Source organism: Anas platyrhynchos, chromosome 7 (genome assembly GCF_047663525.1).
Source record: "Anas platyrhynchos isolate ZD024472 breed Pekin duck chromosome 7, IASCAAS_PekinDuck_T2T, whole genome shotgun sequence".
NCBI lineage: Eukaryota > Metazoa > Chordata > Aves > Anseriformes > Anatidae > Anas > Anas platyrhynchos.
Genome location: NC_092593.1, coordinates 14,609,168 through 14,635,085, shown reverse-complemented (window position 1 = coordinate 14,635,085; position 25,918 = coordinate 14,609,168). Strand labels below are relative to the sequence as shown.

The following is a 25,918-nucleotide window of genomic DNA, read 5'->3' as shown; positions in this document are numbered from 1 at the left end:
ATAGCTTTTCTCATTGATTGGTATCTCCGGGGCTCAGCTTATGTGACCCATTTTATGTTTCTATCTGTGAAGATTATGCCAGCAAAACCGCTGTGAGGAGGTGTAGGGTCTTTTGCTTGCAGCTACTGCTGCAAATTTTTGCTATGCACAATTTAAAGGGTGTTTTCCGAGGTTGAGAACAAAAAAAGGGGCAGAACTCACAGGTAAAGAGCAGGCACCAGGGAGAGCTGCAGCAGTGGAACAAGTGACACCATGTTGCTGAGCGTGTGATGGGCTGAAATAATTGGTGTGAGTGTGGAAAGCTGCGGTCAGAGATAATCCTATCTTTGTACGGGCAGCCGGGCTATGAACTGCAGGCTCGTGCTCCGAGAGGTCGAACATCCTGCCTTGGGTGGCAGGGGGGCTAGGTGTGGTATAGGAAAAAGCTGCTTTTGCCCTTTAAACCCAAAATGAATGCAAACACGTGGGCTTTTGGGGTGGGTGTTTTTTTGCAAGGTGTGTGTTGTGGATTTCCTGATGTAATTGAGGTCTGGTGGAAAGCTGTGTGTGGCTGGCTGGAAAGGGCACTGTGAGAGTATTGTATTTCCAAGGGTGACTTTGGGGAAAACAAATCTTTTTCTCTTTTGCTTTTTGCCTTGTGTGCATGTCTGTGTCTGTCTCGATTTTTTTATTTCAATCCATATGGAGAGAAGTCTGCCTATGTGCAGCCGCTAACAAATACGTTTGTGATTCTTGTTTAGTTATTTGTATGAACTGCACAAAAATAATCAGTGGAACCGATGAACAGAAGTTTCTGAGAAGTGCTTTGGCTTCTGTATTCTTAGTTGTGTTAACACACATGCCATTAGAAAGTGCATGGTGTGGGTTGTTAGCATGAAGACAATAATGTTGTGAACTTACAGCTTTAAAAATCATATTTTGAAGCAAAACAGTTCATAAACATTAAATCCTTTTTATTTGTCTCTAGTTTTCAAATCTTTAAGGCTCTTGTTTTCAACTGTCCCTACTGTTATCGTGGATAAAACTTGCATTGGAACCACCTGATTCCAGGATTGGAAATTATAATATCCCTCAGAAAAGTGATCTGAATCATTCATGAGCAGCATGATTTTGGATTGGTCTCCTACCAGAAGATTTTGTCTGATTTGTCAGGCTAGTACTTGAGAACAGATTTCCATTTTGCCAGGGCTATTTCTTACCCTCTTTGGTATAAGTTAGTATTCACTTTCTATATGTAGACTGTGTCTGCCTAGTCTGTTGGATGCTGTTGTGTCAGGGTCTGTGTACATTCAGTTAACTTTATTATGCTGGAATTGGTTTAAAAAATGTGGGATTCCTGTCTACCAAAAATGTGACTTATTGCTGCTACTGCCAGATTGCTTTTCTGCTTCGAGGGATGGCAGAAAACAATATGCTGCGAGATTGCAGTGGCTGTGTGCTGATAGACTGAGCAGGAGGTATATCAAAACAATTGCCTGCCTATAAATATGATCTATTTGGAGCAGAAAACAATTGAAAGTATTACTGCTTTCAGGAATATTATTACTCTTTGTGGTGGCAGCTGAAGACCCGTTAGGTTACGAGCATCATCATTAGCTCATAATTAGACAGAATGAGGCAGCAGTTAAAGCGATGAATCTCATTTCCTAGCTAAGAAAGGAAAACTGAAACCCTTGGATTAAAGCCAGGGATTATTAAAATAAAAAGCAAGTATTCATCCACTTACCTGGCACGCTGTGACTCTGTGCTGATGTTCTTGGATCGGCTCTGAGCACCACCTTATCTCTGCTTGATCGTGGTCTCTGTGTTAATATATTTATTATGGTCATAAAATATTGTCTTTATTTATGGTGTAGGAACCTTTATTAAGAAGAACAACTCTCTCACACAATTCTCTTCTAGTTTGCAAAGGGCAACATATAAGAAATAAGTGAAGAAAGCCAAAGTGATGGTGATACACAGGTGTCTGAGGGTGAATGCCTGAAAAACATGGACTAAGTGCAGGTGGGGTCACATCTGCCAAAAGGAGGAGAAAGGAGGGGCTTGAGAAGCATCCTGCATGGCCTTTGGCATCGGTGCATTTGCATGCTGCGTGTCCTGTGCATCTAACGAGGCTCCGTGGCTCTCCAGGGAGCTGGGCTTTGCCTGCCAAGAGGGGCTGAGCACGGGGCTGTGGTGTGCTGAAACCTTTCAGCCTCAGCGTTGGGGGCTGTGCTCCTGGTGTCAGACCTGTGCAGGGGCTTCCTCTGGTACTGCCCAGCCTCACCTGCACCTGGGGGGAGGACTGGTGAAGGATGTGCAGGTGGTTTGCTCGTATGTGAGCAAAAATCAGCTCATGGGTTTCACTGCAGGTGCCAGGGAGTCAAGTGGTTTTGCACAGCCACCTCACAGCTGTCTTGGAGCGAGGGATTTACAGGAGAAAATGTCTGGATTAATTTCTGTAGCTGCTGAAATTTTTGAATGTGGTTTTAAAATATTTTCTAATAGAGATCCCTGATTTCCTTTGGGATAGCATAAATAGGTTGTTTGCGGTAAGGAGCTGAAAGCTGGGTGGAAAAACCTAGAGGGTAAGCAGTGCTGCTGCAGATCCTGCTTCTTTTCTTCTCAGTGCTTTATCCCATTTAGGTATCAAGCTAGAGATTTTGGGTGCTTATATTTAAACGAGTAGCTGAAGGGGTGGAGGGAGGCTGTGTGCTGGGAAGGGAAGTTGGTGCAAGTTGCCTGCTGCCTTCAACTGCACCAGCTTGGACGTGGGGTATGTGATAAATGGGCACAGTGGGACTAGAGCAGCCCAAGTCAGACCAAGTACCTCGCAGAGACGGGCCCCAAGGCCATAGCAGGGCGTCTGCGATGGGAGCAGACAGAATTGTCAGCTGTTTTCCCCCGTCTCCAGTCAGCACAGTTAGCTCTCTCCTCTAAAGCTGTACAGGTAAATAACTAGATTTCAGTCTGGCGTCGTAATGTTTTTAAAAGCCAGAAAGCATCTCACTTCATCAGAGAGGAAATCTGAGCCCCAATTACTTTGCTTTAAAAGGTCCCAGGCTGATAGTTCAGGCAGGGAAAATGCCGGCCCTTATTCTCTGTGGTCCCCGAGCAGCCGGCGCAGCCTCCTCTCCCTCTTTAACACCTTGGCCAGACGTGAAGGGGTTACGTTTTGAGATGAATAATGACTAAATTTATTCGTCATGGACAAACGATGACAGCTGTTGAGATGCTCCTGTTAGCGCTTCCCAGGGGATAAAGTCGGGCTGGCTCCCAGCGCCAGCCAGCCCAGCCAGGCAGAGGCAGCTCCTCTGCAGCCGGATTGTTTGTCCCGGCTTCCCCTCGTGAGCAGGGAATTTCCTTCCTAGAAGTGCCCTGAAGTTTCCTGGGCTGAGATGGGTGTTCCCGAGCATCCTGTGGAGCCGCTGGAGAGGACTGAAGCCATGGCTGTTTGAATCCATGTGCGAAGACAGCATGCCTAATGAATCCGAGGGGCAATGATTGATTATGCTCTGGGCTGAAAGCCGCGGCTCTCCGAGAAGCACCGTTACATCTGGGCACGCTATGGAAAATATGAAGGAATGTTGAGGAAGCTTATTTGCAGAAGGATATGTACTTGTAAGCTATTCTTTTCTTATTAAATAATGTAAAGGGATTGAAAAATTTAAAGCAAACTGTGTTCTCTGCTTCCCTAAGACAGCAGAGTGGTGTGAGCAGACAAAGGCCCCTTTTACAGGGGCATGTCTCGGATGGAGAGCACTATGTCCCTTATAAATGAGCACGGGGGGTGTGTGTGGGAGAATATCCGTGGTTATTTAATGGTACAACGTCGTACTGATTCTGCTTTGGTGCACCTCTGCTGGAGGGATGAGTTACACCCATGCTGAATTCGGCACCTCGTGATTTGTAGACGGGCTGCAAAAAAATATGGTCCTAGTTGAACTGATTGTTGTGATCACGAGTCGATGGGGGGGGGGAAAGGCTTTTTGAAGATAATGGGCAGTAGCTTGTTTTTCTCTTATTTTCTGAACTCCCATGTTCAGGTTTCTTTCTGTTCTTTGTTTCTCTTTCTGTCCTGCACACGTGCTGCTGAAAGACTTGGTGTGCAGTTGTGAATGTCTCTGTTATGCTGTGCTGCTCAGATCAGAAAATGCTCTTTGGTTATTGAAGGAATATTAGATAACTGCTTTTTATGTTTTATAGACTTAATGAAGATGTGATTGTAACCTAAACATCCCCAAAACTGTGGGCTAGTTGGTTGTGTTTTTTTTGTTTTGTTTTGTGTTTTTTTTTTGGAGCGTTGTTGTTTTAGTTAATACTCAGAAGCCTGTTTTATACTGATTTAATTGCTAAAATACTACTGAAGTGCAATCATTTTAATATGTTTTTCTGAATTTGTATGTGTTACATAAAAGAGCAAACCACACCCTCTTTTCCTTTTGGAGGGCTGAGGTTTTAAAAATGCAGATACAAGAGGGAGGGAGTTAAATGAGAGTGTCTAGGTAGGCTGTAATGTGACTGATGGAGGATTCTGTTACCAGCTGCAAGTGATTTTGAAGTAATAAACTATGTTTTTAGTATGACTGACATGCTCTTGGCTGGTAATATATATGATAAATAGTCGTTTGTTTAGTATCTAAATGCAGGCATACGAAATAAATGTAACTGGGGCAAATTTTGTCTGGAAGATTTTGTATTCGAGGTCTGTCCAAGTTTATCTGCATCATTAAACCCCTTCCTAGAGGCTTCAGAGCTTACACATTTTAAAGTCTTATTTTGATCTGCTGTAACCTTCCCTGCAATTCTGAGCAAATGTTTTTGAAATGATTCCTGTTTGAACTAGACTGTATCTTTCAGGGGAGAAAAAAAAATGTTTTCAATAACTTCTTGTAGTAGAATATGATGGATAAGACACCTCATAACCTGTGGGTAGTAATTCCTGTGATGATTGCACAAAATGACAAAAAAACAAACAAACAAACAAAAAAAAAACAGAAAAGTGTTTGATTTGTTTATAAATTCCATCTGGTCACCTTGTTGGATATTTTCTATTAGAGAATCATTAATAAATCACACTGGAAGAGTACATTACTGAGTCTACAGTTACAAACCATACCATCAAGTGACTTGTTAAGCATCAGATCGGGCTAAACCATTCCCTGCAGTGAACTTTTGCTTAATTTAATTAAAACACGTTTTCCAGTCCTTTAATCGTTCTCATGGCTCTTCCTTGAGCTCTTGTCAAGCCATGTATCTTGTTTTTGAGTGATGCACGTCAGAACAGGAGGTTATCAGTGTCGATTGGGAGGTAGCACGTCCTGCATGGCTGCTTTAGGGTACTGTGATAGATCCCCCATCCTAAATGTGTCTGTTCTTCTCCTTAGCTGTATGACCTGACATTTCTTGATAAAGTTCCTTTGTTCACTTTTGCCTGAACAATAGTTGAGGTTATTACCCCTGCTTGCCTTTAGAAGTTACTTTTTTTTGCTAGCCCTTTCCCATACTCCCAGACTGTTTGAACGTGAGCAGTAATGGAACGTGTCCTTGGGCACCTTTCTGACCATGTTGGGTGCTGTCTACCTGCTGCCTCAGTGCTGTGGCTGGAGTATGGCATCGCGTGGGTGTGCAGCTCTCAAATGGGGGTTTTAGGTTTTTAGATGATCCTTTACAGGTCTTCTGTGTCCACCTGTTAGTGAGCCATTTGGGGGAGCGAAAGCTGAGGTCAATACAAGCTGTTCCATGACTCTTTCTTCTTGCCTTCCCTAGAATGTCTTACTGTTATCAATTTATTTTCTTACTTTTAGAGTGCTCAACATGTATTGAATTTCACTCGTTAGCGTCTCACTAGGAGCCAGTATTGGTTACTTGATACTCCCAGGTGCTTTCCTGAACAGAGATGGATTAAAGCACCTGCTTGTGTCGCTTGCTGAGTGATATTCACTAAGGAAGTATTCCTGAAACAGCAGAGAGTGGGGGCATACCTTGGATTATTGGGTAGAGATGGGCATGCACCAGGTCTCAAGTCTTGAATGAAGCTTTAGTGTGGAGAAGAGAAGTGATGGGGACTGCGTGTGTGTGTGTCTAGCCTCAGTAAAATATACACACCATCTACATCAGCTGTCCAAATGTTTTGTCACCCTTCAACCCAAGGTCAGTTTTCAAAGTGGATTAGCTAATCTGTGTAAAAATGCAGTATAAGCACTCTTTTGGAATTGAAGTGACCTTCAGCAAGAACCGAAGCGGCTGTAACTCATTTCAAGTTAATATATGTTCGTGTCTGGAAGTGGGGCCTGCAGTTCTCTTTAGTTGTATACAAAGGATTCATTAAGCTTCAATTAACCCAATACATTTTTTTTTTTTGGATTTAAGGTAACTTTTGCTGTTTCCATGTAGACAAATTCTGCTGATAGTTTAAAAAGTTAATGTGGGGTTGTAGCTCTGGGTTGGGTTTGCGATTAATGGTCCCAAAGAGAAAAATCTGTGGCTTACCAACAGCGTAGGTGTTGCCGTGTGATCTTTCCTGGGTTAGTCTGTTCTTTATTCTTCATCTCATTCAGGCAGTTAGGATGGTGTGAAAGGGCAGCCAGCTCTTCCAGGTCCTTTCTATGCTTGGATTTGCTCGTGTTCTTGGTTTTACTGCAGACCATGGGGAAATAGCTCTTGGAAGCAAAACCAACAGATACAGACTGTAGGCACCCCAAGTATTAGCTGTGGCTAATCTTCTCGTTGTAGATCTGTGGTTTACTCTTTCTGTCTGGACACATGCATTAAAGGGTAATAATGCAGTGGCTGCAGTAGCGTAGGAGAGGGCTCAGTGGCTGGCAGCCATTCCTGAATAACCAGGGCTCTAGCAGAAAGAAGCCGCCAAGGTGGGAACAGGCAGAGCAGACCTGACTCCAGCATCAGTAGACCATGTAATGTGTTTGCCACCAATGGGTGTGCTCCTTGTGAAGTCTCTTTGCTTCATCAGACTTATGGTTGACTATGCTTTTTTTTTGGCAGATAAAAATTTTGATGATGAAGACTCTGTGGATGGGAACAGACCTTCCTCAGCTAGCTCCTCTACATCTTCAAAGACCCCTGCAAACTCACGTAGGGTTGGGATGGGGACTACCCGCAGACTTGGGTCTGCGCCTCTGGGATCCAAGTCCTCAAGTAAGCTGATAGCATATATGAATTTACCTTTATGCAAAGTATATGTAGTTTTCACATTTCAACTTATTTCATGGACTTTCGGGCGGTGTAATTCTCAGATTGGCCCTGAGGATCCAGTAATAGATTATCCCCCATGTGAGACCATTTGTTACCTGTGTGTTTGTTGAAATGCCACAATCATTAAGGGTCACATAGCAAACAGCCCCTGCATCTCTATAATGCGTGTTGCTGCATTTGTGAAAGGCTGGAACTGTGCAGCTGTGCACTGAGGGCTTTGAGCAAATCATGTCAGTGATGCAGGGTGTGAATTTTTGTTTTCGTAGCTGCAGCTCTGCAGCTGGACTGAGGCAGGCTGCTTACAGCTACGTGCTAAACTTTGGCCTGTGCAACCTACAACTGATCTGGTGGCTTCTTCTAAGACCTTTGGGCATAGCTCATAGTGAATGTGAGCAAGAAAAGGGAGCAATAATTCTGAATGTGGGCAATAATTCTAAATGTCATTACAAAACATCCAGAGAAACGGAGGAAGTTCCCCGTGCCCCAGTCTCTAATCTGATTAATATTCCAGTGTCTATTTATCTTCGTTATCATTTGTGTATTTGTGTACCTGTCAGGAGATCTGCGCCTTCATCTATTATAGATAGGATTAAATCCTTTAAAATAAAATCTCCTGTGTAATTAGAGCAAATATTCCCTTTCATCTTTCAGAATGTCCCCTCTAACTGTTGAGTGACTACTGTAATGACTTCCATAATGTGCCCTCTGTGCCTAGGAGTTGAAGGATGCCATGCATGTGCAGTCTGTAACTGGCATCGAATTTCCCTGCCTCTGTTTTCATTACATTTGCAGCACTGGGAGGCTGTGTGGGTAGTGAACTTTCTTCTGATTAGGTGCCTTGATAGATAGCTAGTGGTTTCTTAACTGATTCTCTTGTTGATAAGAAAATTGAAAAGGCTTTTTCATATGCATGTCAGCAGCCAAAGAGGGAGCAGGTGCTGTGGATGAAGAAGACTTCATTAAGGCATTTGAAGATGTCCCAACAGTTCAGGTAAGTAGAACTGTCTGCTAAAGTACATAACACAAAACAGCAGAAGATGGATGTAGGATCTAATCACTGACAAATTGAGCTTCACTTGACTGCTGGCAAATCTTAAGGGGAAGGTAAGTTGAAAGTTGTAGGGAGGCAACTTTGAAGTGGTAGTAGCTGCCAGTAGTGTGTGTGAAATGCTTAGAAGTGGAGGGAAAAGGGGTAGGAGGATTGTGGTGAGGATGCTGAGCTGGAACTGGATGTGCATGTTGAATAGCACTGTCTGGTTGAACAAAAACTTAAGTCAGCAAAAGCCTCCCTACATTTCATCTGTGCTGTATGCAAACTGAAAAGAGTAAAGGTGATTTGTACTTCCAGAATCACTGTTGTGAGTGCTATGACAGGATGGCACATTTTTGCTGGTAGATTCACCTGGGTAGCTGAAATGTGTATCCCCTCTGCTTCACTGGAGTTTACTTGTTGGGACAAGTGAGCACAGCTTGAGTTATGCATTAGACTTTTAACTTTTCTTACTGACTTTTGTTCTTTTGCTAGACACTACAGGAATACTGCTTAAAATTGTGAAACTGTAGTAAAATAACAGAAGATGACCCTTTTGATCTTCACGTGGTCATGTAATAATTTTTGATTGCAGGAAGTATGTAAATTCTTTTCATTATGCAAAGCTAGCTAGCGTGTCCAAGGCTAGCATGTGACAGTTGAGCATTGAGGGGTAGAGGACAAAAGAATGTAGAAGGGAAATGATCTTATTTTCTGGAGTAAATCTCACGTTATGTTGCTATTCTGTATTTAAATTTACAGATTTATTCTAGCCGGGATCTTGAGGAATCCATAAACAAAATAAGAGAGATACTATCAGATGACAAGCATGACTGGGAACAAAGAGTATCTGCTGTGAGTAGTGATCTTTGATACAAACTCTATTAATACAAGGTTTTCCTGCACTGAACTTGTACCATGAAGAGGATACTGGGAAAATCTCAGAGTACGGCTAAAATGCATTGTAAGTGGTGAACATCTGTTATGTTTCCCCAAGATTGGGGGAAATGTTTCCTTATGAGACTGAATTTAAACCACATCTGTGGAGGAAATTGCTATTTTTGATATAGAAAGAACCTGGAGAGACAGCATCAGGTTGAGCTGGAAGTCATGCAGGAATTCCAGATGTAAAGCTAGAAATTTGCTAGCAGATGCTGAAATCAAAATGTCAGAAGTGGGATTCAGAATCTCTTAAAACTTCTTGATGAGGCAGAATGTTATTTTGCCTAGAGAGCTTATTTATACTTCTGCAAAAAGGAAATACAAAACAATTCAGAAAATTTACACACTTAAAAATTTGAATAAATGACTACAACCGTGGGAAATATAATAGTGTATAATCAGGCATTATAAGCATGGCAAGATTCAGTCTTATATTCTGACATGAGCTGTGTTCCATAGTATAAATACTATACACAGTAGACTTTCATTAGTGGTATAGCAACTTTGACATGTCTGTCAAGTCATATATTACAGATCTGAGTGTCAAATTGTGCTGATTCAGTGTACTTCATTTTTCTTTGCTCTAGTGAGAGCAGTGAGCTTAAATTGAGGCAATGTACGTATGCATCAGTATTCATGAGGACCTATGGAGTTATCTGAAAAAATGTCTCCATGATGAAATTTGTGGTCCCAGTATTAATAGCAAATATGCTATTTGGATGAGGTCAGGGTTGCACTTCCAGTAGAGCCAGATAATTAATGAAGTCAATGGACATGTTCTAGATACGTCAGTGTAACTCAGATCTGAGTATGAACCAAGTCTTTTAAGTTATTAAGGGGGAGCAGAGGAGAACTTTTGGTCTAAAAAGTAATGTTTGGGTTATTCATGATAAGTAGGAGTAGCTGTATGCAGCACTTCTGGATTCCTGTAGCAGTTAGCTAGCATGCTTATTTTATTGTGCATTCGTAGTATGTTAGCTTGTGAGTTAAGATCTGAAATAAAAATTGCTCAGACTGATTTAAGAAGTGGTGTTCCTCAACGTGTGTAGTTGTACAGGGACCCTGGACATAACCGTCCTTGTGTATATTGCTCATTAACAGTCACTGCTTTGTTTTATGGTGCTAACAGTTGAAAAAGATCCGCTCCTTACTCCTGGCTGGAGCTGCAGAATATGATAACTTCTTCCAACACTTGCGACTCTTGGATGGAGCATTTAAATTATCTGCTAAAGACCTGCGGTCTCAGGTAGTGCGAGAGGCTTGTATCACCTTGGGGTAAGTTTACTTTCTAAACACACTTAAAATGTGTTGTAGAAACAGGAACAACTGCTGATTAAAACACATTCAGGATGTGACCGGCGCTGTTAGTACTATATACTAATAGGCAGAACATTCTGTTACAGCCATTTAAAACTATGTAGGTTACTAACTGAAGGTGTACAAACCTGTATTCTTGAGTTTTAAATTATGTAAATTAAGATGTGCTGAATGAATGAGCAAGCTTCGTGTTCATGTTCTGAGAAAATCATTTAACAAGAAAAAGGGTGCTGCAGTGTTTCTAGCAGATTGGGGTGGATTCATACATACAAAGGCAAAAGTGGTAACTTCAGAGAAACTGCAATACAAACTAACAATTTCAGAGAAATACCTGTACTCAGCATTGTACCTCTTGTTTGTTAACAACTGTTTAGCTGAACAGGTTACTCTATTTCATGACAAACTTATTGTTTGTCGAAGTTCAGGTGAACGTAGAATGTAAGAAATGAAAGTCAAGGAACTATTTCTGAAAGTGTTCTCTGGAGTTGGGGAAGAGGTGCCAGTTGTGAAGAGTGAGATGTCAAATATGCTAATGTCAGATGTTCTGTACAATCTGACACTCTTAATCCTCAGCACACTTACAGCATGACTTCATTCTGTTTTTCAGACATTTGTCATCAGTTCTGGGAAACAAGTTTGACCATGGGGCAGAAGCCATTATGCCAACAATTTTTAATCTAATTCCAAATAGTGCCAAAGTCATGGCCACTTCTGGTGTTGTAGCAGTTAGATTAATCATTCGAGTAAGTACAAGTCAAAAGAGAACAAAATATTACCAATTTCAAATGCTGTGGTGTTTCTGAGAAAGTATGAATGTCACTGCAAGGAAAATTAGATCAAATGCCAAATCTGCTTTTCTGATTATGCTAAGCTTGTCTGCCTTAGATGTTGTGAAGCCTTGTGTAGACTAATGATGATAGATCAGTCCTTAAAAACTAGTAGGAAAAAGTAATGGAAATGGTAGGAGAAATGCTTTTTTACAGAGTAAGATGTTTATATCCCTCAGAAATGAGCAAACTTTTTTTCTTTAAATTGGTTTTAAACCTGACTTACAGTACAGACTTACGCTCTTAATTGTGCTATAAAACTCTTGGGCAGCACCTGCTGCCGAAAACCATTAGGTTGCAGAGATGACTGTGCCTAATGATGCAGTGAGTAAGCTGTAGATAGCTTGACACCTCTTAAGTTGTAACCACTGACAGTTTAGGTCCTCCTCAAGTGACTTCAGCTCTTTGACTCATTGGAGCCTGTCATTATAGAAGAAAATAAAAATGTATAAAGATATTTTTAGAGATAAGATATATTTTTAATAATAAAAATCTGTCCATATTTGTTAGTGTTCCTTTATTTGGCAGTTCTATTTTTAGGAATTTAACAAAAATATTTATGTATAGGTCTCAGGTGGCTAGAGGAAATGGCTTTTCATTCCATGGAACTGCAATGTAAAGCTGTTTTCCTGTTTTTGTTCTTCCTTTTGTTCTAGCATACGCACATCCCTCGACTAATACCCATCATAACCAGTAATTGTACCTCCAAGTCTGTCGCAGTTAGAAGGTGAGCATTTAGTTTGGCTTTCTATCAACAATAAATAGGTTCACATTAACGTTTTGATAATGTTCATGTATCTGTTTTTATTTATGAAAAGGTCTGTTATAGACATTTTTGCAGAGAATGCACCTCATTCTGCCCCGTGAGTTGGGATCAAATACAAAGTCAGCTGTTCTGCGTAAGACACAGCACTGCAGATAAGAAAAGACACTTTTCCTCAAAGAAATGCTCTTTAAATTAATATTTGTACTTGTTTATAATGTCATATTAGTTTTTTTTACAGGTGTGTTTCTCTTCCCTACTACTTAGCTTTCTACTGATGTGTATTCTTTGAGTCAGTCAGCAGAAGTAATGTTCAGTGGTAATTGTCATCCAGAAGTTGAGCTGTATGTGCTAATGATCCTCTCTGCATTTAGAATCCAAGCGTGCTCCAGTCCAGCTGCCTCACTTGGAGATTCTTGCCTGTGCCATACAGATTAATTTTCTTCTTGTTAAATGAAAAGCTGATGAATTCAGTAACAAACCTTGAAAAAAGTCATGGCACACAAATGCCTTCATTTCTTGAAATGAGGAAGGGAGATTGAAACTGTAGAGAAGCTAAACATGAAGTTTCCATATGAAGTTTGAACTAATGGGTACTGAGTAGGATTAACTTGGATCTTCCACATCTGTCCTGTATAATGAAGAAGCAGGATTTGGGGTTTTTTGTTACTTTATGTAAAACCCTCTCATCAGAACTCTCTGTAGAGAGGTGACTCCAATTATGTTTTTTATTGATGGCATTTATAGAGATGTTGCTATTTTTATTGGGGTCTTTACTGAAATCTAATGTCCCAAGCAACGTCATAACAAACGATTGCTGCTGTGCAGAGGCAGGTACGGTGAATTCAGAGTGCTTCTTAACTTAAAAGAACTCAGCATTTCTCCTTTTTCTTCTCAGGCGCTGTTTTGAATTTTTAGACCTGCTGCTGCAGGAGTGGCAAACTCACTCCCTAGAAAGGTAAGCTCTGAAAACAAGTAAGCGGGTTGATTCTCACCTACTAATGTCTGGGGAGGTTAGGCCTGTAGAAAGGACAGTCTTGGAGTTGAGATTGTCATGTAGCAGAGATTTTTGTGGTAAGAAAAGTACCGACACGTACACGCATGCTATTCATCCCTGTAGTTCTGGCAGGCAGAGTTGAGTGAATCTCTTTATGGAGACACCTGGAACACCTGTCTGAATGAATCTATGAATGTAATAGATTTGCACCCTAAAGTGAGATGATGAGGTAAAGGCTGCTACACATCTAGCAGGAGCATCTCAGGCTTGTACAGCAGTTCACACTAATGAACAGTGGAAGGAAATGTTGGGGATACAACTGGGAACAGTCCAGTTTCCTTAGCCCTTGGACTTCCCAAACTCTTTAAGGGTTAAGAGAGTATTTTTACACCCAAATACTTAAAACTAACCAACTAAAGACCATTCTATGAAGAATGCTGCTTGCCTTTTCCTACTCAGCAATGTGAGTGAAATAAAACTGGGTTAGAAGCGTAAATAAATCAAGACTCCAAAGGTTTTTGCATGGAAACAGGAGGATGTGATGAACTCTGTTCATTGAGACCGAGGCAAAATCACATTATTCGTTTGTTTGTAAGTGTAGCACTTCTTTCTGTGATTTTCATCTTTCGCATTTGGATAATGCTTCCTTCTTATTTCAGACACATATCAGTGTTAGCTGAAACGATAAAGAAGGGAATTCATGATGCAGACTCTGAAGCCAGGATAGAGGCAAGGAAGTAAGTAGAAGCTACTGGTGTCTTTTCTTCCCCTTCTATTCCCATATATTGCAAGTTTAAGGTGTTGCATCTTGGAAACCTGTGTCCAGACAAGCAATGTTCTGCTGGCAGGTGAGGCTAACACTCCATTAAAGCTGAGGGAGTGTGGCCTTAGCAGGAGATGTCATGTGAAGTGATCACTTAGGGCTCAGTTATATATTTGTTTCCTGGTTTCTAGCGGTGCTTATTTTGCTTCGTTCTCTAGTTGTTTATTGTCTTTTCACCTGCCTGAGCAGGTACGATATGTACCTGAGCTTAACATACAAGATTTTAGTGTTGATAACTAGTAGCTTTGTCATTTGATGTTTGAGATGCTTGGGTTTAACTGAGATTTCTTCTACTCAGTACAACAATGCTATTATGTATTTTCTTCTTGGCCCGTATGCAAGACTGGGTCATCTGCTACTCTTGAAACAGAAGTCCCTGTGCTAGTACATTGCTAAATGGTATTGTAAATTAAGGAAATATTTTGACATGGAAATAAGATCTTTGTGCATATCTGTAGGAAACTTCCACGTTTGCATTTTTCTTTTGTTGAAGATCTCTTGCATTTCCAATGATGTGTTTGCATTTAAAGTACTGTGCTGCTATACTACCATCGTATTTTTGTGAACAGAAGATTACAGGAACATTTTTCAGAAAGAGGGTGCTGTTAAATCACTAAATAAATTTTGTTAATCTAAATGCCATGTTATAAACAGACCTATTTCATGGTAGGACTGTTTAGATGCTTTTGAAAGGGAAAATGTGCATCACTGAAAAACACGGTATGCACTGAGACTTCACAGCAGGTGACTAGTTAAGGTGAACAGAGAGCAAGGAGAATGGCATGAGACTTTAAAGAACAAGCTTAATTCTCTTTTCACATGCTTCTTGATTAGGTGTTGCTGATTGTGAGACAAATTTGTTTCCTTCTAGTGATGTGAGAACACGTGACTTCTCTGAGGACTGACTGGCACATACAAACAATTCTTGATTTATTTCAGCTAACAGTCTCGCTCTTAAACTGCCCATTAGTTGCCTCCTGAAAAGCTCTGAGAGCCTTCATCTCCTTTGTGATGAGAGTGAATGGTGTTTTATCATCAGCCAGGAGATTTGTTCCAGAGAGGAATTCCTTCCCTCATCTTGAAATGCTCTTTTACTTTCAGCACGACACTGACTGGAAGTCTGTAGGAGCATCTCGTTCTTTTTCTTCCCGAAAGACAATCAGCAGCTTCAGCTCACTACAGAAGATCTGTCTGCAACATATATAAGAACTGCTTGTTAAACTTAAGAGATCCTGGAGGTCTCTTCCAACCTAGATGATTCTGTGATTCTGTGAAATACTTGCTGGTGCTTTTTCTGAACCAGGCCCATGCATGTGTGTTCTGCTTTTGGCTTGTTTTAAGAGTAGCTTTGAGGACCTAGTCTCAAACTAGCATCAGGCTAGTTATGGGTCTAGTCTGGGTCTATCTCCTATGCACATTAGACAGACAAAGATACAACAATTTCCTTTCTCTTAAAGCTTTTTTGACTACTTGTGTTTTCACAAAGTCACAAATGGTGTGCGTCTTGGTTTTGTTTGCTTTGTCTTCTCTGGGGTTGTTCCCCCAGCCCACTGTGCTACTCAGCAACGTGTCTGAAGTACATCATGGAGGCAGTAGGTGATTGAAATGAATAAGCTAATGAGCCCGCTAATGCCGTTAGTGGAAAAGGCTCTGACTGTACCTGTGCTCCAGTGACCATTAAAATATGGCAAGGAAATATTACTAGTGCTGTGCCTTGTTTCCAGGTGTTACTGGGGTTTCCACAGTCACTTCAGCCGAGAGGCAGAGCATTTGTACCACACTCTGGAGTCCTCCTACCAGAAGGCCCTGCAGTCACACTTGAAGAACTCTGACAGCATTGTGTCCTTGCCACAATCGGATCGCTCCTCCTCCAGCTCCCAGGAGAGTCTCAAGTAAGTCTTTCAGCATCACTACCTCTATTGGTCTAAAGAACTGCAGAGATGACCATGGCTTCCTCAAATTCAGGGGAGCTGCTTTGGGTACTCTGAGCTATGCTTGTCTTATCTGGTCTTCATTTGGCCTCAACACTTGGTTGTGTCAAATTTTTTTTTTTAGTTAACTTTATATTAAAGTGCAGAAAAACTCCATTACTGGCTTAAAAAATAATAATTATCTTGACACCATCAATAACTTTTAGTGTGCTTTTTGTGCTCGGAAGACACTGCTAGCTATTCCTTCCAGATGGGCTGAAAACAAAGCTTGGATTGAAATTCTTTGTTTAGCATTCATCTTAGAGGTGTGTTACTTAGAGGTGGTTATTGTGCAAGAGGAAAAAATACCTAATCTAACTTTGAGTTGTAATTGCAAAATCAGTATGTAACTTTTCTGAAACATTCATATTACTAGCTTCTCTTGAAGAGACAGTCTGCAAATGTCTGCAGCGGAAGCATTAGACACATATGAAAAATACCCATAACATATTAACACAACTCTTTATATCCACAAAAAGCATTCTTAAAGAAGTCTTCTTGCTCAAGTAATATAATATTTTTTTCCTGGTGCATTTGTAAAGAATTTTATGGTGGTGCTATATTTATTTTTACACAATAAGCTTTGTCAGTATGTATCGAGGGAACAGAGTAGTACTATTACTGCTGATTGTGAAATACCAGCTTTGTTTTAATAAATATTTTTATTTACTTCTAGCCGTCCACTGTCTGCCAAAAGAAGTCCTACTGGAAGTACTACATCGAGAGGTGAGAGCAGTAGCTGAAAATATGGTGAGGTGTTGCTGAGGAAATGCAACGAAGTAGAATGAGAATTTTTGATACTGCATTGTGCAAAGGACAACTTTGCTGTTTACTGCTCTGTAAAAATGGCACCTTATGTAATTTTTTTAATTGGTTCTGGGTTGTACACCCCTTTTTGTACAACAACCTCTGATGTAATAATGCCTTTGAAAGCTAGTAAACCTGTTATTGTCTGCACCTGAAGGGAAGGCTAAAAAGCCTTCAAAGTTGTAGTCAACATATGTTTAGCTGTGAAATAGCTGGGATTAACTTCTGCTGATGCTAGTATATAGAGCTGCATAGCCTACTGGTGCATTCAGCTTTTCTCTCATTTATTTTCTGTGGTTTCAGCACTTATTGGAGGCATAGTCTGCACAAAGTCCTACAGTGCTAAATTATATCTTTTTGCCAGTCTGTTTTTAACATCAGATGGAATATTCAGGTGTAGCCAAGAGTGGCTGACGTTACTTCATAGAAGACTTATGTGCAATGGCAAGGGAATATGTAAGAATGAATGCTTGCTTATTTAATAGGCATCTTTATTCTCTTGATTCATGTACCCAAGCCTATATACCTGACAAGTACAGGCAGCTGTACTATCCTAAGTAAATGCATATAATAATCTAAGTAGTAAATTTTAATATACCACATTACAGACAAAGCTTTGTTAGTAGATGGTAAGCTACCTTCTAGCCCTATCAGTATACTCTGCTGATGATACCTTTATGTATACCTTTAAGTATGCCTACTTTATTGTGCCTGCAAATGCATGTCTGCTTGCAGCTGAATAGACAAGTATTATGCTTAAGAGGGTAAACATTAAAAAGTGCTGGGAACAGTGGTCCTCACGAGAAGATGAGGTGTTGGGAAGGCAGGTAGGAAAGCTTGCAGGAAAGCGTAGAACCTGAGTTAAAGCAACTCACAAGCAGGTGATGGGTACTGTAGCTGAGTTTTTCTGTATTGCTGGCCTGGCAACCAGCAGTGATCTCAGCATTTAGGTTAGTGTCTAATAAAGTTCTTGGAGCTGGCATCAGGTCAGCATTGAAATATCTTTGCAGGCACTGTGCGGAAGCCCATGTTGTCCTGATGAAGCATTCTTAGTTGAAATATTCCAGTGCAAAGTAAAGAGTGTTAAAAATAGTACGTTAAACTGCTTGACACACAGAGCTTCTTCCCTGAAGAACACAGTTCAAAAAATTAATCTTCCTTATTCTGGGTCTCCCACTCCCATCTGCAGCATCTACAGTAAGTACAAAATCTGTGTCAACACCAGGATCTCTGCAGCGGTCCCGCAGTGACGTTGATGTGAATGCAGCAGCTAGTGCCAAGTCGAAAGTGACATCTTCTGGAGCATCTACCCCCTTCAGTTCTGCTGCAGCCTTGCCCCCAGGCTCATATGCATCACTAGGTAAATCTATACGTTCTACTGTTGCAGTTAGCTTTCTTTACTACCAGGCAGTGCCTAGGTAATTTGATTGGAATATAAAACTCTGGAACTGGAAGGACATATCTCTGATATGGCCAACAGCATCAGCGTGCATTCTGTTGTCTTCTGGGATTAAGCAAAAAATTTACATAGGAACTGACTTGCAGCAACATCTTATATTTTCTATTGCTTTGATAGTCGCTGTCTCTTCTTTCTGGGGAAAAGCAGATGCTGTTGAGGAAATTTCTTACCGCTCCATTGCTTTTAACATGTCTCAGTCTCTTTCTCCTTTCTCTTCCCTCCTTCCTCCTTCATTGAAACTGGTTTTCCATGAATTATTTTATGCTTTGAATAGTACATCTTAGCTGAGCTTGATTACTTTGTTTTGCAAAAGAGAAAAAGATGTAGAAGCAGAGAGAGAAGCAGGCTTTCCCATTTCACCATGTGCTTAGGATATAAGTATCTGTTCTTCTGCTGACTCTCTGGATTACTGCCATTATTTTCTTAGAGCATTGTATATCACTGTCAGATACCTTCCCAGTGTTTCTTACAACAAAGTTTGCATTTTCTCTCCTGGAGATGACGTTGCCAACTTGCTGAAGGAGGAAATGCAAGGCAGTGACAGACACAGTGTGATTTCTCATTCTGCTGGTTTCATGCTAATCTAATTCCAGAGTTTTCATTGATTTACCTTTACAAGAGGGAGAAAAATCAGATGCCTAGTAGATATCAAAATCAGTGGTCTTGATTTAAGCTGTGCCGATATCTTCACTGAGTCAACTGAAAAGTAGTTTCTCCGTAGTGTTCAGCATTAGGTCTTCAGTCAGATTAAGTGCCCGGTGAATTACATAGGGATGCTTTCTATAGATTCCCTTTGTAAATATGTTGTTTTTATATCTGAAGTCTTTTACCATGTCTTAAATGTATTGGTTGTATTTGATGCACAAGTTCATGTTTCTCTCTGTTTTACATTGCATGTTGATATTTGGTTCAAGATTTAGATGCGTTGCAGTGAACTCAATACAGACGTTGGAGTTGGTTGCTTAATGGTGTGCATTCAAAACTTCAATAAGCAGCCGTTTTTAGTTGTGCTGTGTCCTTGCTTCAGTGACAAAAGTGATTTTGTACCATCTTATGCTGTGAGGAAGAAAGGAAAGGGGGGAAGAAAATACTAAAGATGGCTTTGTCCTTGAAGCCAGGTGACCGTTTACAGTGCTAGTCTTAATCTTTAATGTACTGAAGGAGAAAAGCAGGAAATGCACTGCATTTCATTAAGTAATGCATGGCTGCTCCTAAAGGAGTCTCTTTCCTTTTGAGCTAGCAGGGAAATTTGTCACCTGTGTGTCTCCTTGAGAGAAATGGTGAGGCAAATGAAGAAAATGGGGTCTGACAAAGGGTTAGATATGTTGTTGGAAGGAAAAACTTGTAGCCTTGTTCTTCAAATGCATCAAGCTTTGATTTGCTACTCAAATTTTTTAATTTCCTTAATTATGTGAATTCTTTTGCAAACTTCTGTAGCTAATTTGTAGTGCCCACTTCTGCTGCTGTTACTATTTCATCCCTATTAACCCTTTCCTTATTTTTTTTAATTTGCCTAAAGATGGTACTACCACTAAAACTGAGGGTAAGCAGTCTCTCTGTGTAACTGAGGTGTGTCTGCAGTCGTACCACCCTACCTGTTCTCAAAGTGTTACCCGATTCTCATCCATGTTCACTGGTGACGTGCATGAAGTGTTGCATGGTTGTCCTGCTCATTTTGATGCCATGGGGTGATCTTCACTTTCTCTTCAGGCTCCTCCCTATTAATGGCACTATTTAGTTTTTATGGCTAATTCCTGATCACAAAGTTGTGTGTGGGTCTCCCTGTTTAAAGCAGTACTTTTGGTTGAAGGTGACCTGTGCACAGATTAAAAAAACAGGGCTTGTGTTTTCTTGCTCCACGACGTGTAAAGGTTTGCTGTGTTTTTCCATCCAAAGCTCAGGTCTCAACTGCCAAACGCTTTCAGGAAGAGCCTGGGCAGCAAGAGAATTGAATGAGATGATCACATGGCAGAAAAATGAGGACAGTAAACAATGATCTCTAGGGAAGGAATATTTAGTCAAACTCTTTAAACCTGAGCTCACTCTTTTTTTTATTGTTAACTGTCTGAGTGTGATGGCTTACAACTAAGACAGTTGGAGGAAAGTCTTTTTTTGAGAACACCGAGCCTGCTAGTCTGGGAGGCCTCCCAGTCTGGTTATCTGGCTTTTTGTCAAAGCTTGTTCTTTATTTCTTACTTCTCAAGCAAAAAAAGATCACTGGAAAATTGCTTTTTCTGAGGTAGACAGGGACTGGAAACAAGAAGGCCTTCAACACATAATGAAGACAACTCCCCCCAAACAAACCCATTTGTTTCCTGTTGCAAGTCTCTTTTCAAGGGATCTATTACTGTTTTGTGGGACTGTGTTCGTATCCTTGATGGCTGCTTGTATTTGGATGTGGTGTTCTGAGAAGTGCCACTGTGCTGTTGTGACGTGTTTTTGTTTTTTCCTTCCTATTACTGATGCACTGGTTCATTATTTGGAGGGAAAGGTGTCTGCCATCTTCAGAACTGGTACTTAATCTTAGTGTTTAAAGATGAACTGGCTCAGAATCATGCCCAAGTGCTTATGGTTTGTGATCTGTCAGTGATAAGGAACATGGAGTTGGTCTTAACACCTGTATTTCTAAATCATCATCAAGTTAGATGAAAGATCTAAGTTGTTGCAATCCTTAGCTTTTATTATTCACTGCTAACCCTTCTTTTTCACTTCTTTCCTTCCCCACAGTCTTCAAAGTTTTCTGGTTTTGGCCTAACATAGCAATGTTGAATGTTCTGAATCTTCTGAACTAGCCCACACAACTCACAAATCCTCTCCTAGACTAACAATGTCTGTGGAAGCCTGTTCCAGTAGCCGTCCTCTGGCATACCTTTATTTTTAGTTCATTAATTCATTTAGTTCATTAAATGTTCTATTGTTGTCATGCAAAAGGTTTTTTTTTCTAGCAACTTTCTTTCAATTCATCTGCACTGGAAGCAGATTGGATTTGTAAAAGTCTGTAATAGAAACCAGCAAGTCACCTGTGGGGGGAAAGCTGCGAGATGAACTTTCACAAATTGTTTTCCACTCCCTCCATGTTAAGTACCAGATCTCATCTCTTCTTTTGCTGTAGGATTCTCTTGTGGTGGGGAGGAGTGGAGGATTATAATAACAGGGCACGTAGCAGCCACAGAGCACTTGAAGGATGAGTTTAATCACTGTTTGAAACTCTTCATCATCTTTGTTTCTGTCTGTTGAGACAGTTGGGGGAAAAGCAGCCTTTTGTTCAACATTCAGTGCCTCCTTCAGGTGAGGGTTGAGAATGCTCTTCTGCCAACTCTGATCTTTCAGAGTTGTAGGTAACTGTAGGGAAGGCAGAACTTTTATATTCTCGACATAAACATAAAAAAATCAATGAAGCAGGGGAAGGCAGGGCAGGAGAGAAGTATCACTGAGCTCTGGAAATACCTATGTGTGCTAGAGGTGGTCTTCGAACAGAAAGCAAGAATTCCATTTGCAGGAGGGAGTCACCCCTGTGTTTTTGCAGGTCACCATTAGCTACTTAAAGAATAAATCCGTGTTGTTGTGTAATTCAGCTTGACATTTAATCTGCAGTCTGTTTCCCATCATGACTTTCCCTAGCAGCAGTGTAAAACTTCTGCACCTTCCCCTCAGCTGGGAGCCAGCATTGTGCTAACTTGGCAGTTCCCATCTGCTTTGCCCTCGGTTCTCCTCAGTGCTTTGTTTTTGAGCCAGGCGTCTCAAAAGAGGAGCAAGACAGAAGTGGGTTATGCCAGTGGCAAGCTAAGAGTGGAGTACTGGTTCTTTGGTTTTGAGCAGTGTCAACCCAAATGTCAAACGTTGCTGAAATGCACTTCTTGTAGGAAGGTAGCGTGAACCTGTGCACAGCCTTGATCTGCGTAGGTCTTCTGCCACCATGCTGTGAGGCTGTGTCTTTGTGCAGTGCACAGTTATGTCTGGATTGCCCAGACCCTTCGTGCATGAGTGTCTCAGGAACTTAATTAAGAGTTTTGTAGGCACAAAGCTTGTAAGATCCAAACCTTTTTAGTTTTTTAAACCTTTTTTTAGCTTTGATCTGGGTATTACAGCTAGTGCCATGCAAGTAGCTGCTGTGCGTCCATGTTTGTTATACCCAATTAAAAGGAAACCTCAGAAAAATTTCTGCTTGTTTTATCATAAAACAGTTTTTAAAGGAATAGTTGAATATTGTGTGTAATGCTGACTTTCAGTACATAATAATGGTTCAGAGCATTTCTGTTATCTGTGCAACTTTTCTCAAAGTGAGCATAAAAATGCCTTTCAAACGAGCCTTTCCAAAAACAAACAAACAAACAAACAAAAAAAACACACACATAAATGCTGGTCTGTCCCAGGACTGTTAAGTTTAAAACAAATCAGCAATTTCCAGAAACAGTGGCACAATACTTAGTATTTTTATTATTCACCAGAAAGGAAATAAAATCTTTCTGATATATCATAGTTTTCAGATAACTTAGGCTTAAAGAGCTTATCTGTGCGATTGAACATCTAAAGCCTTATAAAGGCTTCAGGAATAACACTTTTAAGAAGTCACCAATCCTGTTTTCTTCTTTGCTTTAAAGCCCTTTGTCATCAAGGACAGGGCTTGGCTCAAAGGTTTGACTGAACAACTTAACTTAAACTGAAATGCTAGGGTAGTGTGTTTCTTCTTTTGGTCTTTGGAAGTGCTGGCTTGGTTCCCTGTGCTTATTGGTGTTGAGCAGCGTGGTGCCACTGTCATTCCTTTAACTCTGCTTTGGCAGACTATTTTTTTTTTTTTAAAAGCAGCATATACTGGTGGTTTATGGTAAGGGTAGAGTGCATCTCAGGAAACTAGTGCAAAGTCTGGTTTTGTACAAGTAATGTTGGATTTGTGCTAAATACAAATTAAACCCACACCATAGCAAAAGGGGTTGTTTACAGATGTTACATACAATTCATATTTTTAATTGTTTGTATTTGCAAATGTATCACCAATAATTGACGTGTACAGCTGGTGGGCCCTAGAGACTCAGATTTTTTTTTCTCTTTTTCCAAGTAGGGAAGAAACCTTGTGCTGAGAACTTGCATGCATTAATTGGTTCATGGAGATACCATTGCCATCCCAGTGCTTCTACATGTAACTTCCGTGGTTGTAGGCATCGTTATTCACAGCATGGAACTGATTAAACTCAGTAAACTCAGTCATGGAGCTGTTATATACCATTTCTAGAGTATTTGAAAGCCATTTTCTTCACAGTGTAGTATACAGGTTGGATCTCACAAAGCCTGTGTCTGTTCTGAGAGCTGGGGTAGAGGTGCTGTGCTATCTACCTGGAGGAGCTTAGAACAGCACTGCCAAGAGAAGCCTTCTGTAATGCAAAAATAAAAAATAATAATTAAAAAAAATCACAGTTTATTTGCTTGTTCTTCTGTTGTTGCTGTTTTATTTTAAAAAGAAGACTTTCCTAAATTTAAGCGTATGTTAGCCATCTCAAAGTTGATTCTGATCCATTAATTGCTGTAAAAATGACACTAACTTTAACAGGAAAAAAAAAGCTCTAAAAACAAAACACAAATGAATTCTTAAAACTAAGCATTTTTATGGGGTCTTTCAAAATGGTTTTTGTACCAGCAAAGTGTCACATGTCAAATTCAGATCAAAGGCTTTTTAAAATGGCAATACTTCAGTGCTTTTGGAAACTAGTTGGGGCAGTCTTTATCTTTTCCTCTGCTGTGCTGCTGCTCTCAGGATAAAGGAATCTTTTTAAAAGGAGCAGAAAAATTATAGTTATGAAATAATGAGTTTTTCCATCTGTGGTTTGAGCTAGATGTGGAAACAAACCCCACTGAAGGCAAAGTGTATGGGAGGGGAGGTGTTTGTTTGCATTTAATAACAAAATGCCCATGTAACCTCTTTGCTATATTACTTCCAGTCTTGCCTGAAATTATTTTTTCAGCTTGTGGTGGAATGATAGGAATAAAGATGCACAGATAGATATTCCTTTGTGCAAGTAACTTCTGGATATGAATGCAGACTCTTGTTTGCAGATGAAATGCTTAAGGGAACGTAATAAAGACATTTGTATTATGTAGATGAACGACTATATATGCATGTTATACATGGAATAGCATATGTTAAAAACCTTGAGATTTTCAAGCCAGTTAACTATGGATTCATTTTACGTTACCGTAAAGCAAGTATGTTTTGGATGTCATAAGACTAACTTAAGGTTGGTACATGCACATGCGAGCAGAAGTTAATGTATGAAACATCCCAGGTCCCTCTCCATGTTTCTGTCTCATACAGATTTGCCTAAAGCAATTTTGAGTTCCATTTGGTCTTGTTTTACGGCTAATGCTGTATTTGGATAGGGAAAAAATATAAACTTATTTAAAAATAAGTATCTTTGAATTAATCATTTTGAACCACTTGCATGCGGCAAGTAAGGTTAAACAGCTGTATTAAAAACAGTTGGAAACTAACAAATCAGAACGTACATTAGCAATTCGGGTCTCAAGGAATACGTGAGTGATACCAGGTGACATTATTTCTTTGTAACTGTGTGAAGAATTCGAACATGATTTTGAGATTTTTTTTCCTTGTCTTTTGCTCTATGCCATAGGCTCCAAGAATGTAATTGCTCCTAGGGTGACCGTGTATTGTGTTGTCACACTCTTTGTAGCTTTACAGCACATGTGTGTGAAACCATGGTGCTGCTATGTGTTGCTGTGAAAGCTGTAATGAATTTAGGCCTCTGTTCAGCTTTCTGCTTTTTCCCTGTGTGCGTCTTTGAAGCCTGTGGTGGGATTTGGGGTGTGCACCTCATGGCAAGGCACACCGTGACTGCTCATCTGCGTGTAGCTGCCCATTTGTGAAACCTGGGAAGGACGGGAATGGGCCAGGAAAGGGCTGTATATCGGGCTGGCCATGTGCAAGGGGCAGCTAATGTCCTGGAGCCGAGGAGAGCTGCCGCCTTGCTCCGTTGGTAGGGAGTGCCTTAGCAGCCAGGCCCATCATCCCTGGACCCACTGGTTCAGAACTTGACTGAGCCAGTGGTTAAATAGTGATTTGTTGGTGTCTTCCCAGCTTTGTGCTTATCATTTCTTCTGTTGTGTCTACAAACAGTGGTGTGAAGGCAGATATCTGTGTCTTGGCTCACTGCACCTTAGCTTGCTATAATAGCTCTGGAAGCCTGCTGATATTTTTTAACACTAGATGCTGGTGGTGCAGCATGAAGTACTTCAGGCCTTTTTCCTGCAATCAAGTCTAGGCTTCCTTCTCAGAGCTACACATTTCCTTGTCACCTTGTGTCTGTCAGAAACTCACAGGAAGTGTTACAAATATTTTGAGAGCTCAGACCAAGGAACAGAGCTCTCAACCTGTTCAGCCTGGGCTGCTTGCCATTGTCTTGTTCTGCATGTGTACCTTCCGTGGTTTTGGGTGGGAAGTTACATCTCCCTGTTCTTGTTTCTCTGTTTGCTTATGGTGGAGACAAAGGGTGGGAGATACATATCTGTAACTGGTGGGTGCAGTTGTCAAGACTATTCTCTTACCTGTTATGTGTTTGTGTTGTTGTTTTTTTCCCTTTTATTATTTTGCCTGAAACTTGAAATCATCCTCTGAATGCAGGGTAGCACTGGCATTAGTCCTGAGAAACGGCTTCAGATTTGGCTGAGAACCGAGTTGTTGAAAAGTGCTGGTGGAGGCTTTCTTTGTGTTACTCTTAATTATCATTTCTTTCCCATTAGCTAGAGACAGATAATTGAACCTTAGCACTGGAAAGAACAT

General features: G+C 40.6%; 1 protein-coding gene across 6 annotated transcripts in view; it reads left to right on the top strand.

The window, feature by feature from the left end:
• The window catches only part of CLASP1 (cytoplasmic linker associated protein 1), a 148,359-nt gene that overhangs the window by 50,300 nt on the left and 72,141 nt on the right, over positions 1-25,918 (top strand). For 5 of the 6 annotated variants that reach the window (XM_072040768.1, XM_072040767.1, XM_072040766.1 and 2 more), the window contains exons 9-19: positions 6,985-7,137; positions 8,112-8,185; positions 8,987-9,079; positions 10,296-10,441; positions 11,091-11,226; positions 11,967-12,037; positions 12,972-13,031; positions 13,730-13,807; positions 15,618-15,785; positions 16,540-16,589; positions 17,860-18,030. In XM_072040768.1, coding sequence (XP_071896869.1) covers positions 6,985-7,137; positions 8,112-8,185; positions 8,987-9,079; positions 10,296-10,441; positions 11,091-11,226; positions 11,967-12,037; positions 12,972-13,031; positions 13,730-13,807; positions 15,618-15,785; positions 16,540-16,589; positions 17,860-18,030 — 1,200 coding nt within the window. Of the gene's footprint in view, positions 1-6,984; positions 7,138-8,111; positions 8,186-8,986; positions 9,080-10,295; positions 10,442-11,090; positions 11,227-11,966; positions 12,038-12,971; positions 13,032-13,729; positions 13,808-15,617; positions 15,786-16,539; positions 16,590-17,859; positions 18,031-19,648; positions 19,673-25,918 lie in introns of all 6 variants that reach the window. The other variant, XM_072040764.1, reaches the window with a different exon arrangement.